At 40.9% G+C, this 20,301-nt stretch overlaps 1 protein-coding gene across 1 annotated transcript; it reads right to left on the bottom strand.

Annotated features, from left to right (window-relative positions):
• Positions 1 to 5,485: 5,485 nt before the first annotated feature.
• Positions 5,486 to 12,669, bottom strand: LOC133108624 (carbonic anhydrase 4-like). The gene is made up of 8 exons (XM_061218240.1): positions 12,551 to 12,669; positions 10,662 to 10,706; positions 9,841 to 10,005; positions 8,827 to 8,972; positions 8,107 to 8,199; positions 7,843 to 7,909; positions 7,034 to 7,197; positions 5,486 to 6,139 (listed from the first exon to the last, which is right to left on the bottom strand). Exons 1-8 carry the CDS (start codon positions 12,609 to 12,611, stop codon positions 5,972 to 5,974), a joined length of 909 nt encoding a protein of 302 aa, XP_061074224.1. The 5' UTR covers positions 12,612 to 12,669; the 3' UTR covers positions 5,486 to 5,971.
• Between the last annotated feature and the right edge of the window lie 7,632 nt (positions 12,670 to 20,301).

Raw genomic sequence — 20,301 nt, forward strand, 5'->3', positions numbered from 1 at the left:
GGTGTCTCCTGCAGTGGCTTCATACCGTGATCCTACATTACATAACAAAGTGTTTTGAAGTGTACATTTGGACTGGTGTACATCTGTCTAAATGTTTAACTGGTGAAACTGAAAGGTTAAAGTTGGAAACTGAAGACCTCCTCATTTTCTGCAAAAGGGACCTGAATATTATAATTCCCGTTTGCTGTGTAGACTGTTAACACCTGCCTGTATAGAAATGTAATGGATGGGAGGCTGACGATATATCAGCATCACAAAGCTGTTTGTGGTAGAGTTACTCTAACCTTGGGTGAAAAGATTGCTTCTGTATTTGCCAAACATGTGCATTGTTTAAATGCCGTATCTTAAACGACAAAAATGTTTCAGGAGGGGTGGGATGTGGTGTTCCCAGTTACAGACACCCATGACTCATGAGATAGGCCTAATGGTATGTGAGACACACCTGTTACTGTTTCAGCTGTGTCATGGTCTTGTGGAAATGGTCTATTAAAGTTCTTCCTTGGAAATGACTGCGTATGTGTGGCTTTTCATTATCTCCTGAGGAGAAGAAAAGATTAAAACAGTCAAAAACCCCCAAAAAAGTCTTCAAACTGTGCATGGAAGTGTACTGAGCAACATATTAAGTAGAATTTTCTTCAATCAGACCTGGGCCAAATATGTAATTTTGGATTTGAATACTTTTCTGCGTTTCATTTATCTTGCTGGTGCAATTGAGCCAACCAAGAGGACCAGGCGCCAGGGTTTTTTGAATGCAATTCATGGGTTCCAATACTCAGCTCAGTAAAGTGTGGAGAAGTATTTGAATCCGAAACTAATACGTATGTGACCCAGGTCTGGTAGCAGCCTATACTGTATACAAAGTACAAATGGAGCAAAAAATAACTTCTTAATACCCCAAAATATAATGCATATCTACTAAAATGTTCATAACCTAGCAGCAATGATGCGCTTCGATTAACTTCTTTCTGGACTTACTGTGTTAATTCAAATCTAGAGTAGAAAGAAAACTGCTCCAGTCTCCCTGACATTGTAAGAGAATCATGTCGAGGAAATGCAGAGCAACCTTTTGATGGCCGATGGAAACAACTCAACAGTAGGCAAACGCGCTGAGTCGGACATGGCCTGTGGCTGTTTTGGCAGCAGAATGGTTGGCACTCCTCATATATATGGACTGACAGTGCAAAACATCCTGCTATTTAATGACAGTCTTACCAGGAAATAAGAAGGATACAAAAGCATTGATTAAAAAGTGACGACCAATGAAAAAGGCACAGGCATGCACAAGGAAATTGATAAAGATTGAAAAAGAAAATGTATGACTCGCCTCTCTTGAAAATATTTTCTTCCTGGTTTGATGGCTAGAGCAACATCCTGTTAGATGACAGGATTCTTGCTGGAACAAACAAGAAGAGGTTCTGTTGAACAATAGGAATCCAGTGTTCAATTCAACAACAATATGGCAACAGATATACTGTAGCTCTCTGTCAAATTTACCTTCCTTTGTTTCACTCAACTCTCCTGAGAGAAGCAAGCCAACTAGGAAATGAAACCTGGCAGCTGTGAGGGGCTGTTGCCCTGGTGACCAGGTGTGGTTCTCATGGAACCTGAACGTTTTTGGGAGTTGCACTGTACAATGGAGGCCAAGTGCGCTCAATGAGCACTTTATTAGGTATTTATTAGACTTATTTTTTAGACTGCTGCTGTAGCCTATCCACTTAGAGTTATTGTGTATTGTGTGTTCAGAGATTCTATTCTGCATACCACTGTAATGTGCGATTATTTGCCTTACTGTCACCTTCCTGTCTGCTTTGACCTGTCTGGCCCTTCTCCTCTGACGTCTCTCATTAACAAGGGTTTTCTGTCTGCAGAACTGCTGCTCATTGGATATTTTTTTTGTTTTTTTTGCACCATTCTTTGCAAACTCTAAGAGACTAGTGTGTGTATTTCTGTAGCACAATGCAAACAGTACCTATGTGCTATAATGCCAGAACACAGGTGTACTCTGTGCATTGCTTTGGAAACATCTTGGCAGACACTTAAGAACTACTGTAGACCTACATGTCTTGCTGGTAATATAAATAATGTATTTAGGTCTGTCGTATGGAAATTAGTGATGCGCATGTACAGCAAACCTTTTACTTTCTCTTGGCAATTAATTAAATGAACAGGTGTGGCTACTGTCTATGCTCAACAGTAATTATATAATTACAGTTGTATAGTCCCATAATCAGGTTTTTGCTTACCAGTGCAGACTTTGAAGTGTTGTTTTACTATTTGCTATTAGATTTATCTAGTGTTTATATTTACATCCGGATTTGTACACCATTATTGTAATGTACAACATTATACTTTATATAAAATAAGAACACAGGCTTTTTGAACACATATTTGTGCTGCCGTGTGGACAAATCAGCCAATTTAGAACATTGTGTGTATCTATACAGTAGAGACTATTTTGTTTTGTCATATTTTAAAATGGCGTTCTGCTTTGGGTCTGTATAACTCACAGGATTACTGCGAGTGAAAAATGATGTTGCTGATCTCAAACGAGACTCGATAAACAAGATAAATAGGGGGCTTTATGAGAAAATATGCCAATTTGAATGTAATGTCATCAGAGTAATCCATCTGAATACACTTGTACTGACCTCTGGAACAGCAGGTGGCAGCAATGGACTTTTACTACATTTAGTCTTCTCAACTGCTTTGGTTTTAAGTGTGACTTATTATAGTCTTGGAAGCAAATGTCCTCTGAATTGTAATTCATTCGATGGAACATTTGATTGGACAGATGCCCTACATTGTAATGACCTACATTTGACATTGCTTGAGTGTCAGAATGAAGTTACAAGGCATTATTCACTGCTGACTTGTTCTCAGGGAGACTGTAACCATAAAATGTTCTTAGATGAAATGTGTCCTTCCTTGATATTAATCATCTGCCAAAGATAAACTCTTGGGTGCTTGCTTGTGTGTGTGCGTGTGCGTGTGCGTGTGTGTGTGTGCGTGCGTGCGTGCGTGCGTGCGTGCGTGCGTGTGTGCATGTGGCCCACTTTTCAAATCGTTCAGCATTTAAGGTGTCTTCCCTTTGCCTTTTTGGTACAAGTTCAGTCTTATAACTCAGCTGCATTTTCTGCTTCTCCCGATCCATTAATCCCAAACACATCTGGACTCTGGGGTGGCCAGTTCATTCTGAGAAGAGGAGCAGCTTGGTCCTCTTAGCCTGGCTTGGGGTCATTATCTTAGTGTAGAATAAATTTGCTCCTAATCAAACATCGTCCAGAGACTATTGCATGGCATTTGAAGATTTGTATTTATTAGCATTCATGATGCCTTCAGTCCAAACCAAGTCACCAACTCCAGATATTGTTATACAACCCCAAACTTGCACTTATCCTCCACCACGAGGCAACATTAGCTCAGGAGGTAAGAGCAGTCGTCTAGCACGCGGTGGGTTGCCAGTTCGATCCCGCCCTGTGTGTCGAAGTATCCCTGAGCAAGACACTTCACCCCCAAATGCTCCTGATGAGCTGTTTGGTGCCTTGCATGGTCGCCGTTGGTGTGAGTGGGTATGAATGGGAGAATGAGAACCATCAATTGTACAGCACTTTGGATAAATAAATAACAGCTATTTACCATCTGGACTCAGGTGTCCAGTTTTGGTGTATAGTACAAATTAGTCAATAGACAAAGAGGCGGAAAAACACGCTTGCTCAGCAGATTAATTGATAAGATGATTTGTGAACGGACATTTCATATCTATGAATATACTATGATATGCTATCATAAATAGAGACCATGGATAAGCTGATATCATTGAGTAATAAAAAAACAATATAGGGGTTGTGCTATGCGTGATGTTAAGGTTTATCAAGGCATAGATGTGCCATTTCAGTTTCAGATAAGAAGAAAACAACAAACTCATAAAAAATTAACAGCTTTTGCAACACTTTCCCACATATTTATCTATGCAAATTTCCAAGAAATCAACAATGTCTTTATTATAACATCTTCAATACGTTCCCACTGTCCACGTTTACTTAACATTTGTATAAAACCTTCAATTATGAAGCAGAAAAAAGCAATCAACGGTTTATTTGGCTGTTATGAGCATGTGCATGTTAGCAGCTGGTGTGCAGAGAAGTTAACTTGTGGCGCTGACATCTGAACTGGACCACCGGGATAATATGGCATTAGCCCAAGTGTGAGAACAATGTCATGTCTTGTAATATCCTATCTGTTCAAAGTGCGTTGTCACATACCTTACTGAAGGGCTCTGTACCGAAATAAAAGGTTATGGCTGAGGAAAGAAACCGAACATGAGTGTGTTATGCTAGAATGTTGTGAAATCATCAAGTGCCTGGAGATGATTTATCTTACTGTCGTTTTATTTATTCTATTTGTTTGACGTTAAATTAGTTTTTGTATGTAAATTTGTGATAATTTGTCAACATATTAATATTGCCCTTGCACTTTCAATTTTGCTTTCACAAGCTGTCACCAGTTGTTAGATTTTGCAGTGAAAAAGCAGACATTGCTACTATATAATAGTGCAATGTCATGTACACCAACATTTTACACTCGCATACAATCTTGACCAGTTGTTTGATGATAAGACATTGTCGTCATTACGATAGGGTATTCCTGTGGGCTTTTATACAGATTGCTTGCTTGTCAAGTCCATTAGCTAGCCACCATTTAATCACTAACCTCTACCTTTTAATTATAATTTTTTAATTATGTGACGTTGAACAACAACAAAGACCATTCCAAAACTTGACTCGATTTCGTAGTCATTATTCACAGCAAACAAACGATTATTAAGTTCAATGTTTGGCCATATGTCCCTGAATTTCAGCACTGGCAAATTACATTTGTGAAAATATCATTTTTACACGATACTCAACAAAATACAATACATTATAAACCTTGTATAAACATTGTGTTGTATGAATGCATTTATAAACCTAATTTTATTAATGCTTGGTAGTACAGCTGATAAGCACGCCAGTAAATGCTGATAGCCGTTATCTTGCAATAGTATCTTAACGCTTGAAATACCGTCCTACTTAAAAGTCTGCTGCTGGAACTCTTAAAATTGTATGGAATCATTTGAAAAACGTGTCTTCCACTGTTGGGATTTCATTCAGAAATATTTAAGAAAATTTAGGGGAAAACAACGTCTAAATGAAAAAGAAAATGGGTCTAAACTGTACATATGACACATGGAAACAGAAAATTCCAACTTTTGAATCATGTATTGAATCATGTGCCGAATTTGTCTTCCTGAAATACACGAGGCGTTGCCTGCATAAACAATTATCAATGCGGCTGATTCATGTAAGACTGGCTGAAATCACATGATACCATTTTCAATCATTTCGAAACACCTGTTTTTGCACGTACGCTTAGTAGAGGCGGACACAGCGTCTCATTCGTTGTGCCAGAGAGATGACAATAAACGGAAGATGCAACAACAGTCACATAGGTTCACACACATTTATTTTGACTTGGCCACAATCATGAGCGCACTCCCACTCACAAATTTAACGAAATCAAAATGTCAGTTTGATATTTTAATTCCTGACAAAAATCTCTTGCATGCAATATTGCCCATCTGACAATTGAAAATAAGAAATAAGAAAAGCATTTCCATATAAAAAAAAAAAAAAATAGGTGTATAATTATGTACAACATGAAACGTTCCCTATTGTGTTTGAAGTTCACACTTTTTCAATGCAAATTAGGGGTAATTAAATCAATACAAATATTTGTTTTGGCTGATACATATAACTGTAATAATATGTGACTCTTTGAAGCTGTGAAGTTTTTTTTCTGATGTCCAAACCATGTCAAACTAAAAATTTGGAAGTGCATCGCTAATAAGTACTATTATTAGTAGTATCAGTGACAGCTGTATTCCAACAATATAAATAGTCTCCTAAGATAAAGGATTACCATGTGAAAACTGTTACAGTCCAATGGAGACCATGAGAGAGGTGACCAGGACGAGTGAGCTGGCCAGGACAACACTGCTTCCAGACCGGTACACGGTTCGGCTGTTGAGGGGCTGCACCGGGCGGAAGGTCCCTATCATCGGCTCCCCATTGCTAAACTGGAGTTCAGAGAACGCAGAGAGCTGAAGAAACAAAATGGAGAAAGAAGGAGGCAAACCTTGAGACTGTGAGACTTTTAGTCTAGTAGTGATACACCCTGGTGTAAAACCAGCTTGAAATTACCAGCTTCCTGCCGTAGAAAAGCATCGCTTGAGCTGGTCTGAACTGGTCCACCAGTTACCAGCTGTTTCAAAGCATAGCTTGAGCTGGTCTGAACTGGTCCACCAGTTACCAGCTGTTTCAAAGCATAGCTTGAGCTGGTCTGAACTGGTCCACCAGTTACCAGCTGTTTCAAAGCATAGCTTGAGCTGGTCTGAACTGGTCCACCAGTTACCAGCTGTTTCAAAGCATAGCTTGAGTTGGTGAACCCACATTGAGTATGGAACTGGTCAACTACCTACCAGCTGTTTCAAAACATAGCTTGAGCTGGTCTGAACTGGTCAACCAGCTACCAGCTGTTTCAAAGCATAGCTTGAGTTTGTGAACCCACATTGAGTATGGAACTGGTCAACTACCTACCAGCTGTTTCAAAGCATAGCTTGAGCTGGTCTGAACCGGTCAACCAGTTACCAGCTGTTTCAAAGCATAGCTTGAGCTGGTCAAACCATGTTGAGTATGGAGCTGGTCTGAACTGGTCCACCAGTTACCAGCTGTTTCAAAGCATAGCTTGAGTTTGTGAACCCACATTGAGTATGGAACTGGTCAACTACCTACCAGCTGTTTCAAAGCATAGCTTGAGCTGGTCTGAACCGGTCAACCAGTTACCAGCTGTTTCAAAGCATAGCTTGAGCTGGTCAAACCATGTTGAGTATGGAGCTGGTCTGAACTGGTCAACCAGCTGCCAGCTGTTCCAAAGCAATGCTTTCAGCTCTTGTTTTCAGCAGGGCAGACCAGGGAAAGGCAGACGAGCACCATACCTGCTCCACGCTGAGGGGAATGGGCTGTTGGAACATGGTCCAGACCACGACCTCGGAGCAGCCTGGCGTGGTGAGGGAGCCCTGGTAGCGGTAGTACACGGTCAGGTTCTCTTGTGCAGGGATAAGCGAGTCCAGAGAGAGGTCACTGAGAGACGTGTTGGAGCCTAGGAGCCAAGCACACGTAACAGGCCCTTCACATTATTAGGCATTTACCCTTGTGTCTGGTTTGGGTCAAACTGACCGGTTTTAAACGTTTATTAAACACTGAATGACACTTCTGAGTGTAAATTTAAAAAAGAAAAACCCATAATTAATATTGTCAGTTCAAAACAATGAATATTAATAATCGACTGCATGATTGGATTTTAATACACAAATAAGTATCAAATAAGATCTATGCCCCCTTTCCTTCATTATAGTGGATATAATAAGTATATATATAATATTTCCCCACTATAATGAAGGCAGTTTGATTACAAATATAGAATTGTGGAGTACAGAGCCAAATTAAGACCTCACTGTATATAAATATGTAACTTTGCCCTATCTGCACTGACCAGTAACATATTACTGTGACCATTTACCAACGCTTTTCCTTCTCGTAGACCACAGTCTCACTGTTCATTAATTGTCACAACCTAGATTCCAACCATATGGCAACCAACCTTTCCCTCCTTAGATTTGTGTACAGTACAGGTGCACAACGACTCTACAGTTCTGATCTTAAAACTGTTTTCACAGACACAATAGCATACAAGCAATAATAAAATGGCCATGAATTGGGGATAAAGTAAATGAAAGTCACTCACCAGGCTGTTTAATTTTTTCCAAGGATCTTATGATGGGCTCATATTTTTTATTGACACTTGGTGACGTCTGCAATTGTAGGAATTATATCAAACCTTCCGCCTACTAACCCACTTTACAAACCACAGTTCCATTTTGACTGAACATAGTTTTAACTTCGTTATTGCTTCATGAATCACGACATGGTGCACTTTACATTTACAGCTATTTCAAAGAAGCCAAGGTGAGTCACAAATACAGAGTATGATATCGGATGATCCCTTAACCTCGTAAAAGAATCCAAGGACTGCAAATCCAGCAGGGTCTTGAAGAGCTTCAGCCAAGGAATTGTAATTCTGCTTCATATGGACAATATGCATCTGTGGAGTAAATAAGAAAATACTGAATCTAGACTACTGAATCTAACTAATGCTGCATATCTGATTAAAAAAGAACATTTCAGTGCCAGTAGAAATCGTCATGCAAAGCTATATTAGATTATCTTGTAATTTAGTGCTTATACTAAATAGTCATATTTCCACAGCCATGCATACTACAGCCACTCAACATCATTGATGAATTGTGTGATTAAGGTCAAATGCAGGGTAATCATAGATATCTTACTCTATAAATGAAGACTTTAGGTAGTAGGTACTATCTTTCTTGCCATGCCATCAACAAGCAAACAAGGCTGCAGTATGAATCTTTGGGTGAGCTTGCTCAATGTGTGGCTACCCTGACTGCGGAAACATACCCTGCTGAAAAAAAACAGCTAAAGCTAGGTTTTGAAACAGTTGGTGGATGGTTGACCAGGTCAGACCAGCTCCAAGCTATGTTTTGAAGCAGCTCGTAACTGGTCATTTCAAGCTGGATCTTTACACCGGGGTAGTGAAAATGCAAAAATGTCTTGAATTTTTGAAGTTTGTGAAAAGTGATTACGTAATGTTATGAAATGTAAAACTGATACGGTGAGCAAGTGGATGTGAATGCAGCATGTGGGGCTTTACCTCCATTGGATACTGTTCCCCGTCAATAGTGTGCTCTGAACCTGGGCCTCCATTCTTGCCCCAGTGCAGGTGCAGCTCTATTGCCTTGTATGAGGTTTCTAGCAAACCGCCACTGATCCTGGGACTGTGAGGCAGGCCCACTTGAACTGGAAGAAGACAAAGACAAAGACTTCAATCAATCATTCACTCAATCATTCACTCAATCATTCAATCAATCATTCACTCAATCATTCAAATCACCATTGTCATTGTCCACCATTGTTCTCAGTCTTTAGTGATCAGTTAATTATAGTGGCCATCACAGAGTAAAAGCGTTAAATGAACTCTTACGGTGTACATGTGGTCCCTATTGGACTCACTCTATATAAACGTTGTTAGTTGAATTAACACTCCACCATTTCATAACTTCATGGCATTACTGGTGGTTCCCGGGTGCAAAGCTGGGACATTATTGTTCCTGGTTTTCAACTGTGTGACCTACATTTGCCAAACAACACCCGGCTGGGAATTAAAGTGTGTTGTCGAAAAAGGTTTGAATCGTTTACATTTAATATTTTACATTACATTTTAATTTTTTTCATATATTCAATTAAAATGCTTTGCTATGCCAGTAAGCAATAGGCTAATGCACTAAAAGTCTCACTTCCATTTAATGGAAAATAATATTTACAAAGGGTGGCATTGGCTCAGTCGTCGAGCAGTTGGAGGGTTGCCAGTTCGATCCTGCCCTGGGTGTGTAGAAATATCCCTGAGCAAGACACCTGACCCCAAATTGCTCCTGACATGCAGGTTGTTGCCTTGCATGGCAGCCAATCACCATTGCTGTGCGAGTGTGTGTATGAATGGGTGAATGAGACGCATCAATTGTACAGCATTTTGGATAAAGGCGCTATATAAATTCCAGCGATTTCCCATTTACACAGCCATCTTGGTGTTCAGCTAAATGAAAGCTATTAAAAATGGTCACAAAAAGGTCAGAATTAAGACCATATTGGCGTTCCAGTAAAAGTGTACCTGAGTGGCCAGTGTTTTGAACAAGACTGTTGAAAACGTCCTGGTAGCCGGTAAATGTGAAACGCGTGAGGCGTTCATCGAGCAGGGCTTTCCTTGTCACGATGTTAATGGGAGACTGTGCCCTTCCCTCACAGGAACCTGTCACTCCATTCCACTCGTCTGGACCTTCAAACATATTAGAATAAGCAGGAATCATTTCATCCATTGCATTACATTACATTAATGGCATTATGGCAGATGCTCTTATCCAGAGCGACGTACAGTTGATTAGACTAAGCAGGAGACAATCCTCCCCTGGAGGTTAAGGGCTTTGCTCAAGGGCCCAACAGCAGTGCGGATCTTATTGTGGCTATGTGTGTCCCAGTCATGTACTGTAACCAATATGCTACAGGTCGCCCTTTCATCCACAGTTTAAAACTGTACGATGTATTTACTGTAATTAATAAACACATTTAGCTATCTAAATATATAGCTTAGTGGTGAAGTTGCATGACTGGGACCCAGAAGGCATTTAATAAGCCCCAGTGTAGCCACCATAAGATCCGTGCAGCTGTTGGGCCCTCGAACAAGGCCTTTAACCCCACATTGATCAAGTCAAATCAACTGTAAGTTGCTTTTGATTAAAGCATCAGCTAAATAACTAATGTAATGTAAATAAGCAGGTCAATATGAAATTTGATTATCATTTACTTATAATCATATTTTAAAAATATTCGATTATTTTGCTCTAACTGAGTATATAACATATGTACAGTAACACAACTAAAACGTCAACCTTTTATAACACAGTACAATACACAGACGATGTAAATGAGACTTACCAACACAAGATCTGTTACATGACACTTGTGACTGATAACACCAATCTAAAACAGGAAGCATAAATATATTAATATAAAAGGAAGCTTTTTTTAAACTTTTTAGTAATTACATAAAATTTGATGGAGCATTGAAGATTATTTTCCCATTCACCTCAATTTATGGTTATGTTTCACATTACAAAAATCAATAATTCTGTAAATAGTAGTAGGCTACACAGTGTAAGGAAAAGGGACTCACATATTGCTAGATACAAAGAAGAAACAAATGGCAGGACAATTAGAACAATACGTACTGTCAGCTTTCTGTTTTTCTGTTCCCGACCCCGGTTCTAGCTTCCCCGTACTTGGGCCCTGTATCTGTTTTGCTCAGCTCCACTTCATTCTATTCTGTTCTGTTTTGGATTTTTTTGTTCATGACCCCTGCCTGCTCTTTGGACTGTCTCTTTGGATTACGATTTCTGTACCTCTGCCCTGTTTGGACTGACCACTTGGTTTTTGAATCCTGCCTGTGCTTCGGATTACGCTCTGTCTGCCACTCATCCACTTGTGTCATTAAACCTGATATTTCCCTGTTACCCCTGAGTATGCGCTTGGTTCCGCTGTCCCCCAAACCTGACAATATACATACTTATCGTGTAGACGTCATGCTAAAGGTGATAAAAATTGATAATAAACAGACATTTTGGTCACGTTTGGCCTACTTCACATGTTATCTACCAATTCTGCTCAGGTCCAACAAAATGCCTCAAAACTCACTGAACAGCTCTTTACCTTGCATAAAGCCTACAAACACACTGCTAAAGCAACCAATTACATTTTCAGTGCCAAAAAAGTGGAATGATCTTGGCTGGCCAAGTCAATCACCTATCCTTAAGCCCACTGAATATGCATTTCACTGAAGATGAGACTGAAGTAGAAATGCCAGGGAAACAAACAGGAACTGGAGATGACTGCAGTACATGCCTAGCAGGGCATCATCAGGGATAACCAACATCTGGTGATATCTGTGGGTTGCACACTTCAGGCAAGCATTTAATATGACTTTAGATTCAGATTATGTTAATTTGTTAAATTATTTATGCTCCCCTAAAATGGGAGAGTAGCCTAAAAGGTTCTGTAATTCCTACACGGATCATCTAGTCTGCAACCTCATAGCCAGTTATTGGGTGTCATTGCTTGTATCACCACTGCTTGTATCTGTAAATAAAGAGACCAATAAATATCCCTGTATGATGATTTCAGAGAAACGACTTAGATCGGTGATGCACCTCGAATTGTTTAGATGACGTTTTATTATTTTATTCCGCACCAACAACAATATATCGGTAAAGTCCGGTATAAAGTCTGGTGTATTTTTTCATTGAAAGTAGGCTAGATTATGCGCATTAGGCTATATACTATCACACATGTGTAGCATGCATTGTATATGTCAGAGTAATACAATTATACAAGAGAAAAGTTAGATTTAATGCAAAAGTAGTAAATGTTTTCAGACGAACATTTGCGAAAAAATAATCATTCGCTTGTGCCACCACCATACGCATCAATTCCATACAGTAACCCCCCGAAAATCCTACGCGAAACCCACTCTACCATCCTAAAAGTCGGTATATAATGCCCATTGGAACGTTGAGGGAAATAAAGTGCAACAGCATCATTATCCTTTTTTGTCAGGACCATTTCATTTGTAACAATAGTCTAGTTTCTTGAGTAGACTATTAATAGCCTTTGAATACAATTAATTCCTTTATCTTGCGGTGTTTATTTAGGCAATCAAAATGACAAGATCTACGATATTAGACCCTATAACATATAAAGTCAAATGAGAACGAATGCATAGCATTCTTGCGATGTTATTTTCTATTGTAAAACGGAGAGGATTCACTCACCTGCGCCAGTGCTAATGTTTACAAAGCAAATGGAGACGAGACACAGAAATAGTAGATGCATTTTTTTATCCAAAGTAACTGAAACAGCACGAGATACTTTTGAATGAAATGATGTTCCATCGGAGGTGTTTATATCAGTAATACGGCAAGATAAGGTAACTCCTCCTCGTCTCCCTAATAAATTCCTTCACTGATAAGCACACGGAAAAATGTTTTATATGTTACTGTCCTATAATAATCTTTAAGGTTTATTGCATTTCAGATTTCAATAGTACCGACACTATAATATTACTGGAGGGATGAGAAATTATTATTAAACCAGATGGTTCCACAGTCATGGTCACACACACCTGCGCTACAATTTACCTGAACTCAATTAGCATGTCCCCATCTGTGCATTGGCTGCAGTCTATTAATTTTTCGAGGCCTATAGTCTGGCATACTGTTCATCACTATGTATAACAAGGATACAGATGTAAATACCTTGAAATTAAAGGTGACAGTCTGATATTCCTTGTTTCATTTCAAATCCAATGTGCTTGAGTACAGAGTCAAAATAATAGAAATTGTACCACTGTCCAAATACTGCGCTGTATGTGTGAGGCACTACCACATCAACACCTTTCTCTCATTTTAACAGTTATGTTAAAAGTTATACTTTTCTGAGTCTGATGCCAGTGTTTGTTGAATGTGTGAGGGTCATTTTTGCCATCAGACCACCATGATGCCTTCCCACCTACATCTGTTGACTATCACAGATCCTTATCTTCAAAACAGTCGTCGCTTCGTAAACCACCACAATCACTACTCATTGGCTTTCTCCAAGGACTGCAATCAGGTTTAATCTTTAAAATGGTTATTTTACCGAGGACAGTGTTGGGCTCATATCAATTACACGCAGGGTACAAAGACTGTAGCGAAGCAGCCTGACCTGTATACCTAACAATAATGTTGTTGTGGTCCCAATGTGCTCCACAATTAATGAATGAAGGAACAAGACTTCATCATTGGTCCATTTTTGTTTTCTATTTATATAATTCTCAATTTTAACTGGCTGTCATGCCCACCTTTACGAGGATTATACAATTACCTGCTGCAAAATCCAGCTATGCCAGCTTGACCAGCAGAAAATTGAGCTGGTCAAGCTGGTCATAAGCTGGTCTTGCTGGGTATGAGTTGGTCAACCAGAATGGCCAATTTGGTAATGAAGCTGGTATAGCTTGGTATGAGTTGGTCAACCTGCTAGTGCTGGTAGTCTGGTTGGTAGCTGGTGAACCAGCTGTTTAAAAACATAGCAGCTTGAGCTGCATACCAGCTTGAGCTGGTCAAACCATGTCAACCGAGGAGCTGGTCAAGTTTGGAGCTGGTCTGAACCAAGGAACAAGTATGTTCAGGACCCTAGAGGAAAGCTTAGCTTGAGCTGTTTTTTTCAGCAGGGTTGCTTTGCTAATTCTTTTACAAACCTGTAAAATTCCTTTAATGCTCTGCAAAGTGCGCTTATAGATCTCAAGTTATTTTCTAGAACCAGAGATATGGACTATGTGTATAACCTACATATCTGTTCTGACAATGGAAACATTTTTGAGAGTGATAGAATATATCTTGGTATTAAAAGCTTACATTTAAATATCACCTAGGCAACGTTGTGAATATACCATGGGAAAAGATACACAGAAATAGAGATAGCTTCCCCCTGTTTTGCAGAAGAAGGGTTGTTGAAGCAGTATTTCTGTCTCTTTTATATTATGGTGATATGATTTATACGCGTAAAGCTTCCTCTATCCTCATGATTCGGTCTATCATTGTGCCCATGTTTTATTACTGGTGATGCTTATGGTACCCACCATTATACCCTGTATGAGAAAGCTGGCTAACAGTAATGGTAATGGTTGGAATTTATATTGCCCATTCACACACACGCTCACGAAGATTGGCTGCCATGCAAGACACCAACCAACTGGTCAGGAGCGATTGAGAGTCAGGTGTCTTGCTCAGGGACACTTCAACACAGGGATCAACCAGCAACCCTCCGACTGCCAGACAACTGATTTTACCTCCGGAGCCAATGTCGCCTCTCCATCAGATAGATGTGATAAGCACTGGTATTTCTTCATTTACTAAGGTGAATGGTAAATCATCATCAGCCACTAAAACTGGCAAAAATGTACTCAATGCATGGTCAATGTCCTACTCTGCCAAGATTGGGTGGAATGACCCTCATTCCCAGCACCCATGCACGACCCTAGAGATAGTGTCACCGGAATCTGTTTTTAGCCCTCCCCGCTTTCATGCTGCCCGAAAATGAAATCAAAAGCAGTCCAGCTCTGTAAAAAGTGTCCTCTTCAACCACCCTTTGATCCTGTGTCCAGCCCTCAGTCAGCCCATCTGTTGTTTGATGTTCATAGTTCACAGATAATCATCAACCAGAGTGCAGCCATCTCACCACCGCACATCCTCGCCCCCCCCCCCCCCCCCCCCCCCCCCCCCCCCCCCCCCCCCCCCCCACCACCAGCCACATGACACCAGTAAAGGGAAAACTAACAGGAAGCATGTGTAACGACCTCTGTCCTGAGCGTTTGTGCTTGCAGTTATGCATCTTGGCTAGATGTACGACCATCGTTGTTTTACGTCCCGTTTGCCACAGATTGCAAATTTCTGCCACCGGTTCCTTTGAAAAGGCCACCAATCTTACTGATCTGGGTAAACTAGCTCTGCAACACTTTCCGTGTTTGTGTATGGCCGTATTTATGTTCGACTTATGACTCTCGCCTAGCCCTTTTGCTTTGTTTGCCGTTTGGATTTCGTGTAAGACCATTGCCTCGTGTTTTTGACTCTGACTCTCGCCTAGCCTGTTTTTGTTTGCTGATTGGATTTTGACCCTTGCATCCCTTAAAACTCTGATTCCTGCACAGCCCTTTTTGATCTGTTCACCCCAGTGCCTCACTCGTGCTCGACCCTGTTTGCCCACCCTGACTGTGCCTTTGATTTGCCCCTCTGCTCGCCGTATAGTGGCTCCATAGGACGACTGGGTAGCTAAATTGTGTTAAATGCTAACTAACAAGTAGGTCGAATTTTTTCCAACTGGACACTTATTTCTTATTTTGCTTTGTTATTTTTGCTTTGTTATTTTTGAAGGCGATCCTGGGTGGAGACATGTTCTCCGTTGAGAGTTGGCTACTTGTCGCTTTGAGCCCAGTAAGCTTTTAAAGAAGTAGCTGAGCGTTATTTAGGTTTGTTTAGGCAGACAGAACTGGAGTTACTCGTCAGTCTGCAGTGTTCGTTTCATTCCCACTCCCCATTCCACACCATCTCCCTATCATTTACCCTGTCACGGTCGGACCCTAGACCGGGTCGTCACAGCATGCAATAGGTTATAGTGGTTTCAGTGGCTAACCAAATCAAACCAAACCAAACCATTCCCCATTTTGTATTATTCACTGGTTATGAAATTCACCTGCGGTGGTTTCTGGTCTTTCAGCACCAAGCAGAGCACACACCTGCCAGAATGGGTCTCTCTCTTTCAGTTGCTTGTATCTCCTGTACACCGGAAGGCAGGGACCTCCCTGTTGAAGGATTTAAAGCATCCTGTCTGCATGAGGGTTTGATTTCATATTAGATGGACACATGGAAATCATGATACCCTGAAGCACAATATACTTGTTAGTTAGCATTTAACAATTTAGCTACCCAGTCGTCCTATGGATCCCCAGATACTGGTAGGACACTCACACACACTAACACACACATCCCAACGCATTCACATACTGTATGTGCACACATACACGCACATGCTGACGCATACACACACTAAAACACACGCCCAAGCACACACACATAGACACACAGGGGGCCTGTAGAATAGTGGTTAAGGTACATGACTGGGACCCGCAAGGTTGCTGGTTCGATTCCCCATGTAGCCACAATAAGATCCGCACAGCTGTTGGGCCCTTGAGCAAGGCCCTTAACCCTGCATTGCTCCTGGGGAGGATTATCATATGCTTAGTCTAATCAACTGTACATTGCTCTCGATAAGAGCATCTGCCAAATGCCATTAATGTAATGTAATGAATGAGAAGCATCAATTGTACAGCGCTTTGGATAAAGGCGCTATATAAATGCCAATCATTTACCATTTACACGCACACACACACTAACACACACAGACGCACAGACACTAACACACACAATCAACCCCATCCCTGATGAAACATAGGAGCACCATACCTTATCCATACCTCTTCTGGAAGTGTGCACTTTCTGTTCCAGTCAAGCACTTAAAAACATGGGTCTGTTTTCATTCAAATCTGAATCACACACATCGGCACATAGTGACGGGGAGGTTCTGTACAGCTCTACAGGGTGAAGTTTTAGATGGTCATACACTGGATGAAGGAAGTGGTGGTTTCCTCTTATGTTTATTGGACTTGCTTTGGTTAATTCCAGCAGATTAACCAGAACAAACATTACACCGTGACAAGGAAAAACTTTTAATTTCCTGGCTGACAAACGAACAGCAATGAAATGAAGAGCGCAGACAGAACGCTGAAAAAGTGCAGGAGAAGCAGCAGCAGTGGTGTCAGCACACACACACACACACACACACACACACACACACACACACACACACACTCACACACACACACACACACACACACACACACACACACACACACACACTCACACACAGCACACACACACACAGCACACACACACACACACACACAGCACACACACACACACACACACACACAAACACACACACACAGCACACACACACGAGGATGCAGTACATTAAAAACATCTAAACAGTCCATGACAGACAGGCATTTATTTACAGTCAAATTAAGAATGCGGAAAGTTGGTAATGATTTTCATTATAGACCTTATAATATCCTGTATGAGAATGAAAAATGTATATACATTCAAACTTACACTCAGTGAGCACTTTATTAGACCTAAGTCTTCTGCTGCTATCCACTTAAGAGGTTTGACGCGTCGTGTGTTCAGAGATGCTCTTCTGCATACCACTGTTGTAATGTGTGGTTATTTGCGTTACTGTCACCTTCCTATCAGCTTCAATCAGTCTGGCCCTTCTCCTCTGATCTCTCTCATTAACAATGTGTTTCTGCCCGCAGAACTGTTGCTCACTGGAGTCATTCTGTTTATTGCACCATTACTGAGTAAATGCACATGTTCCCAATAAAGTGCTCAGTGAGTGCATATCTCTAATATGATACGATGTTAAGAGTGAGGTCTCCTTCACTTTGGTCAGTTCACACACTGCCTTCTGGGTAAAAACAGTCATTATGTGGGATCATTTAGCGAACTGTTCAGAAGCTCAGAAAGAAGACCGTGAACTTCAAACTGACATGCTTATTACATTTCTGATGATGACATTTGTTCCCAATAGGTACACTGCAATGTTACGCTTACATGCTGTTTACTACCCTCAGGGTTCACATGCAGTAAGGTAGACAAAACATAGTACTGTTCTTTTTCATAAGTTTCATAAGTTTGCCATTCCATGTAACTATAAAGGTCAAGTATCAGGTGTTACAGACAGGCGACGGCTGAAGATTCTGTTAGTGGCAAACAAGACTTTACACTGATCCCACAGTAGGTTTGGGGACCAAAAGTGCGTGCTTGTCTGCAACCATCAAAGGGGTACACACTTAAATTAAAACGTACAATAAAAGACAAGATGTTGCATTGAAAGTCAGTGCCTCATATACTGCATGTCTCTTAATGAAACCACTTCTAAAAAGGTGCTTTTTTCGTTTTGTAACACTCATACGAACATATTAAAGAAATGTATCATATTTATGGGCGTTTCCTCTCAGAGATGCACATTCAGTAAACGGCGTACTGGTCCACTGGGACCCCATCGCTCTTCACAGTTTATCTTCATTTTTTGTTAAGTGTGAGTCTTAAATCTAATGTTTAGAGGTATAAGAGTTTATGACCTGTATCATCTATCACTTGGTCTTTACCGAGTGACTTTCAGGGGACCACTATAACAATCGCATGGCAAGCCATTCTCTGCATTTTCAGACATAAGAACACTCATGCAGATCTACGTTAGTGAGCTCATTTGTCCTCACAAGCAGACACACACACATACACACACACACATGCACTCACGCACTCACACACACACACACACACACACACACACACACACATACATGTGCACTCACTCACTCACTCACACACGCATGCACACACACACACACAAACACACACACAATTTTAAGGATCTGTGGCTTGAATCTCAGGTTTGGAAATGCATGATTGCATAATAACATGAAAGTGTATACCACAAGAGTTACAGAGAAGCACAGGACTGAGTACATATATCAATGGAAACACTGCCTGCTTCCAAATGCCAACATTATGGGACAATAGATTCATGATATATATTGGCCACAACAACACACCCTCACTTCAGTAAACACCCTCACTTCAGATAAAATCTGAAATCTGGTCTCGCTGGTACATTCTGAACCCTGTCAACCACCCCTCGCCCCTCCAGCCCCAAGGAAATCACAAAATGAACCCAAAAATAATAAAAACATGGTATTTGAGAAGTATAGCAGTGTTCTAAATAAAACACTTGGAAAGTGTAGAAGTTTTCCATTGCACAGCCTCCACCATTTTGAGTGTAAATACTTCCCTGCTGGTCCACGGACTGTCCCCTTCGCGCTGATCCAAGATGTGTGGCTACTTCAGTGTCCACTTTTACACGAATGTCTTGTTCTCGCAGTTTGCTTTTCATGGAAACAGAACAAAACTGGAGTATTTTAAGGCTTAAAACACCTCCTCTCCTCTTCTTCCTCCTCCTCGTCCTACACCGCTCATCAAGCCCTGCCAAATATCAATCCACAGAACCACCAGGCGTGCACTCCTTCACACACACACACATATGCACGCACGCACACTCACACATTCACATACACATTGTCACAGTGTTGTACTTTGTGTTGCTAGCCACTAGGTGTCACTAAATTGATTTTGTCTCACTGCTTAATTGTCTTGTTGTACGCAACTGTTGTTAGTCTTGTGATTAGTGTTGCCCATTGTCTCCTGTATATAGCCCGGTCCTTTTCACTTGGTCTTTGTTGAGTCGTCACCTTAACCCTCCGTGAGTAACCCTGTCTGATTCCCTGTCTACCTATACCTTTATTGGATATTCTGTTTTTGACCCTGGATTGTTTATACACTACAAGACTGGATTGCCCTTTGTGTTTTGGCTAGCTTTTGGAGTTTTTAGTTCACCCTTTTTGGAAGTTCTTCGTTGTTTTTTGGCCTTATGGAATTTTGGAAAATCCTCTTTTTGTTTTTGTTTCGTAAATCTTCTGTGCTTTTGGAACTTTGTATTTCGTTCAAATAAATAATTGGACTATACCTGCAGTACTCTGCCATTGAGTCATCCTCAGTGCTTGGTGGTCTAGGGGTTTGGCATCTGAGTAGCACGCCAGAGACCGGGGTTCTAGACCCGACCGTGACACACAAACACACACACAAACTCTCACACACACTCTCACACACACACATATACACGCACGCACACACACACACACACACACACTCTCACACACTCTCACACATGCACAAACACACACACACACACACACACACACACACAAACTCTCACACACACACACACATACATGCACACACACACACACTCTCACACACTCTCACACATGCACAAACACACACACACACACAAACACACACAAACACACACA

The sequence above is a fragment of the Conger conger genome, chromosome 13 (assembly GCF_963514075.1).
Source record: "Conger conger chromosome 13, fConCon1.1, whole genome shotgun sequence".
NCBI lineage: Eukaryota > Metazoa > Chordata > Actinopteri > Anguilliformes > Congridae > Conger > Conger conger.

Bases quoted from the DNA above. Each gene is read 5' to 3' on its own strand.
- LOC133108624 (XM_061218240.1), bottom strand. From the start codon at position 12,611: ATGCATCTACTATTTCTGTGTCTCGTCTCCATTTGCTTTGTAAACATT. The intron at 8,973-9,840 runs GTACACTTTTAC...GTCTTCTTCCAG, and splicing joins TCAAAACACTGGCCACTCAG to TTCAAGTGGGCCTGCCTCAC. The intron at 7,198-7,842 runs GTGAGTGACTTT...CTTGGCTCCTAG, and splicing joins GGAAAAAATTAAACAGCCTG to GCTCCAACACGTCTCTCAGT.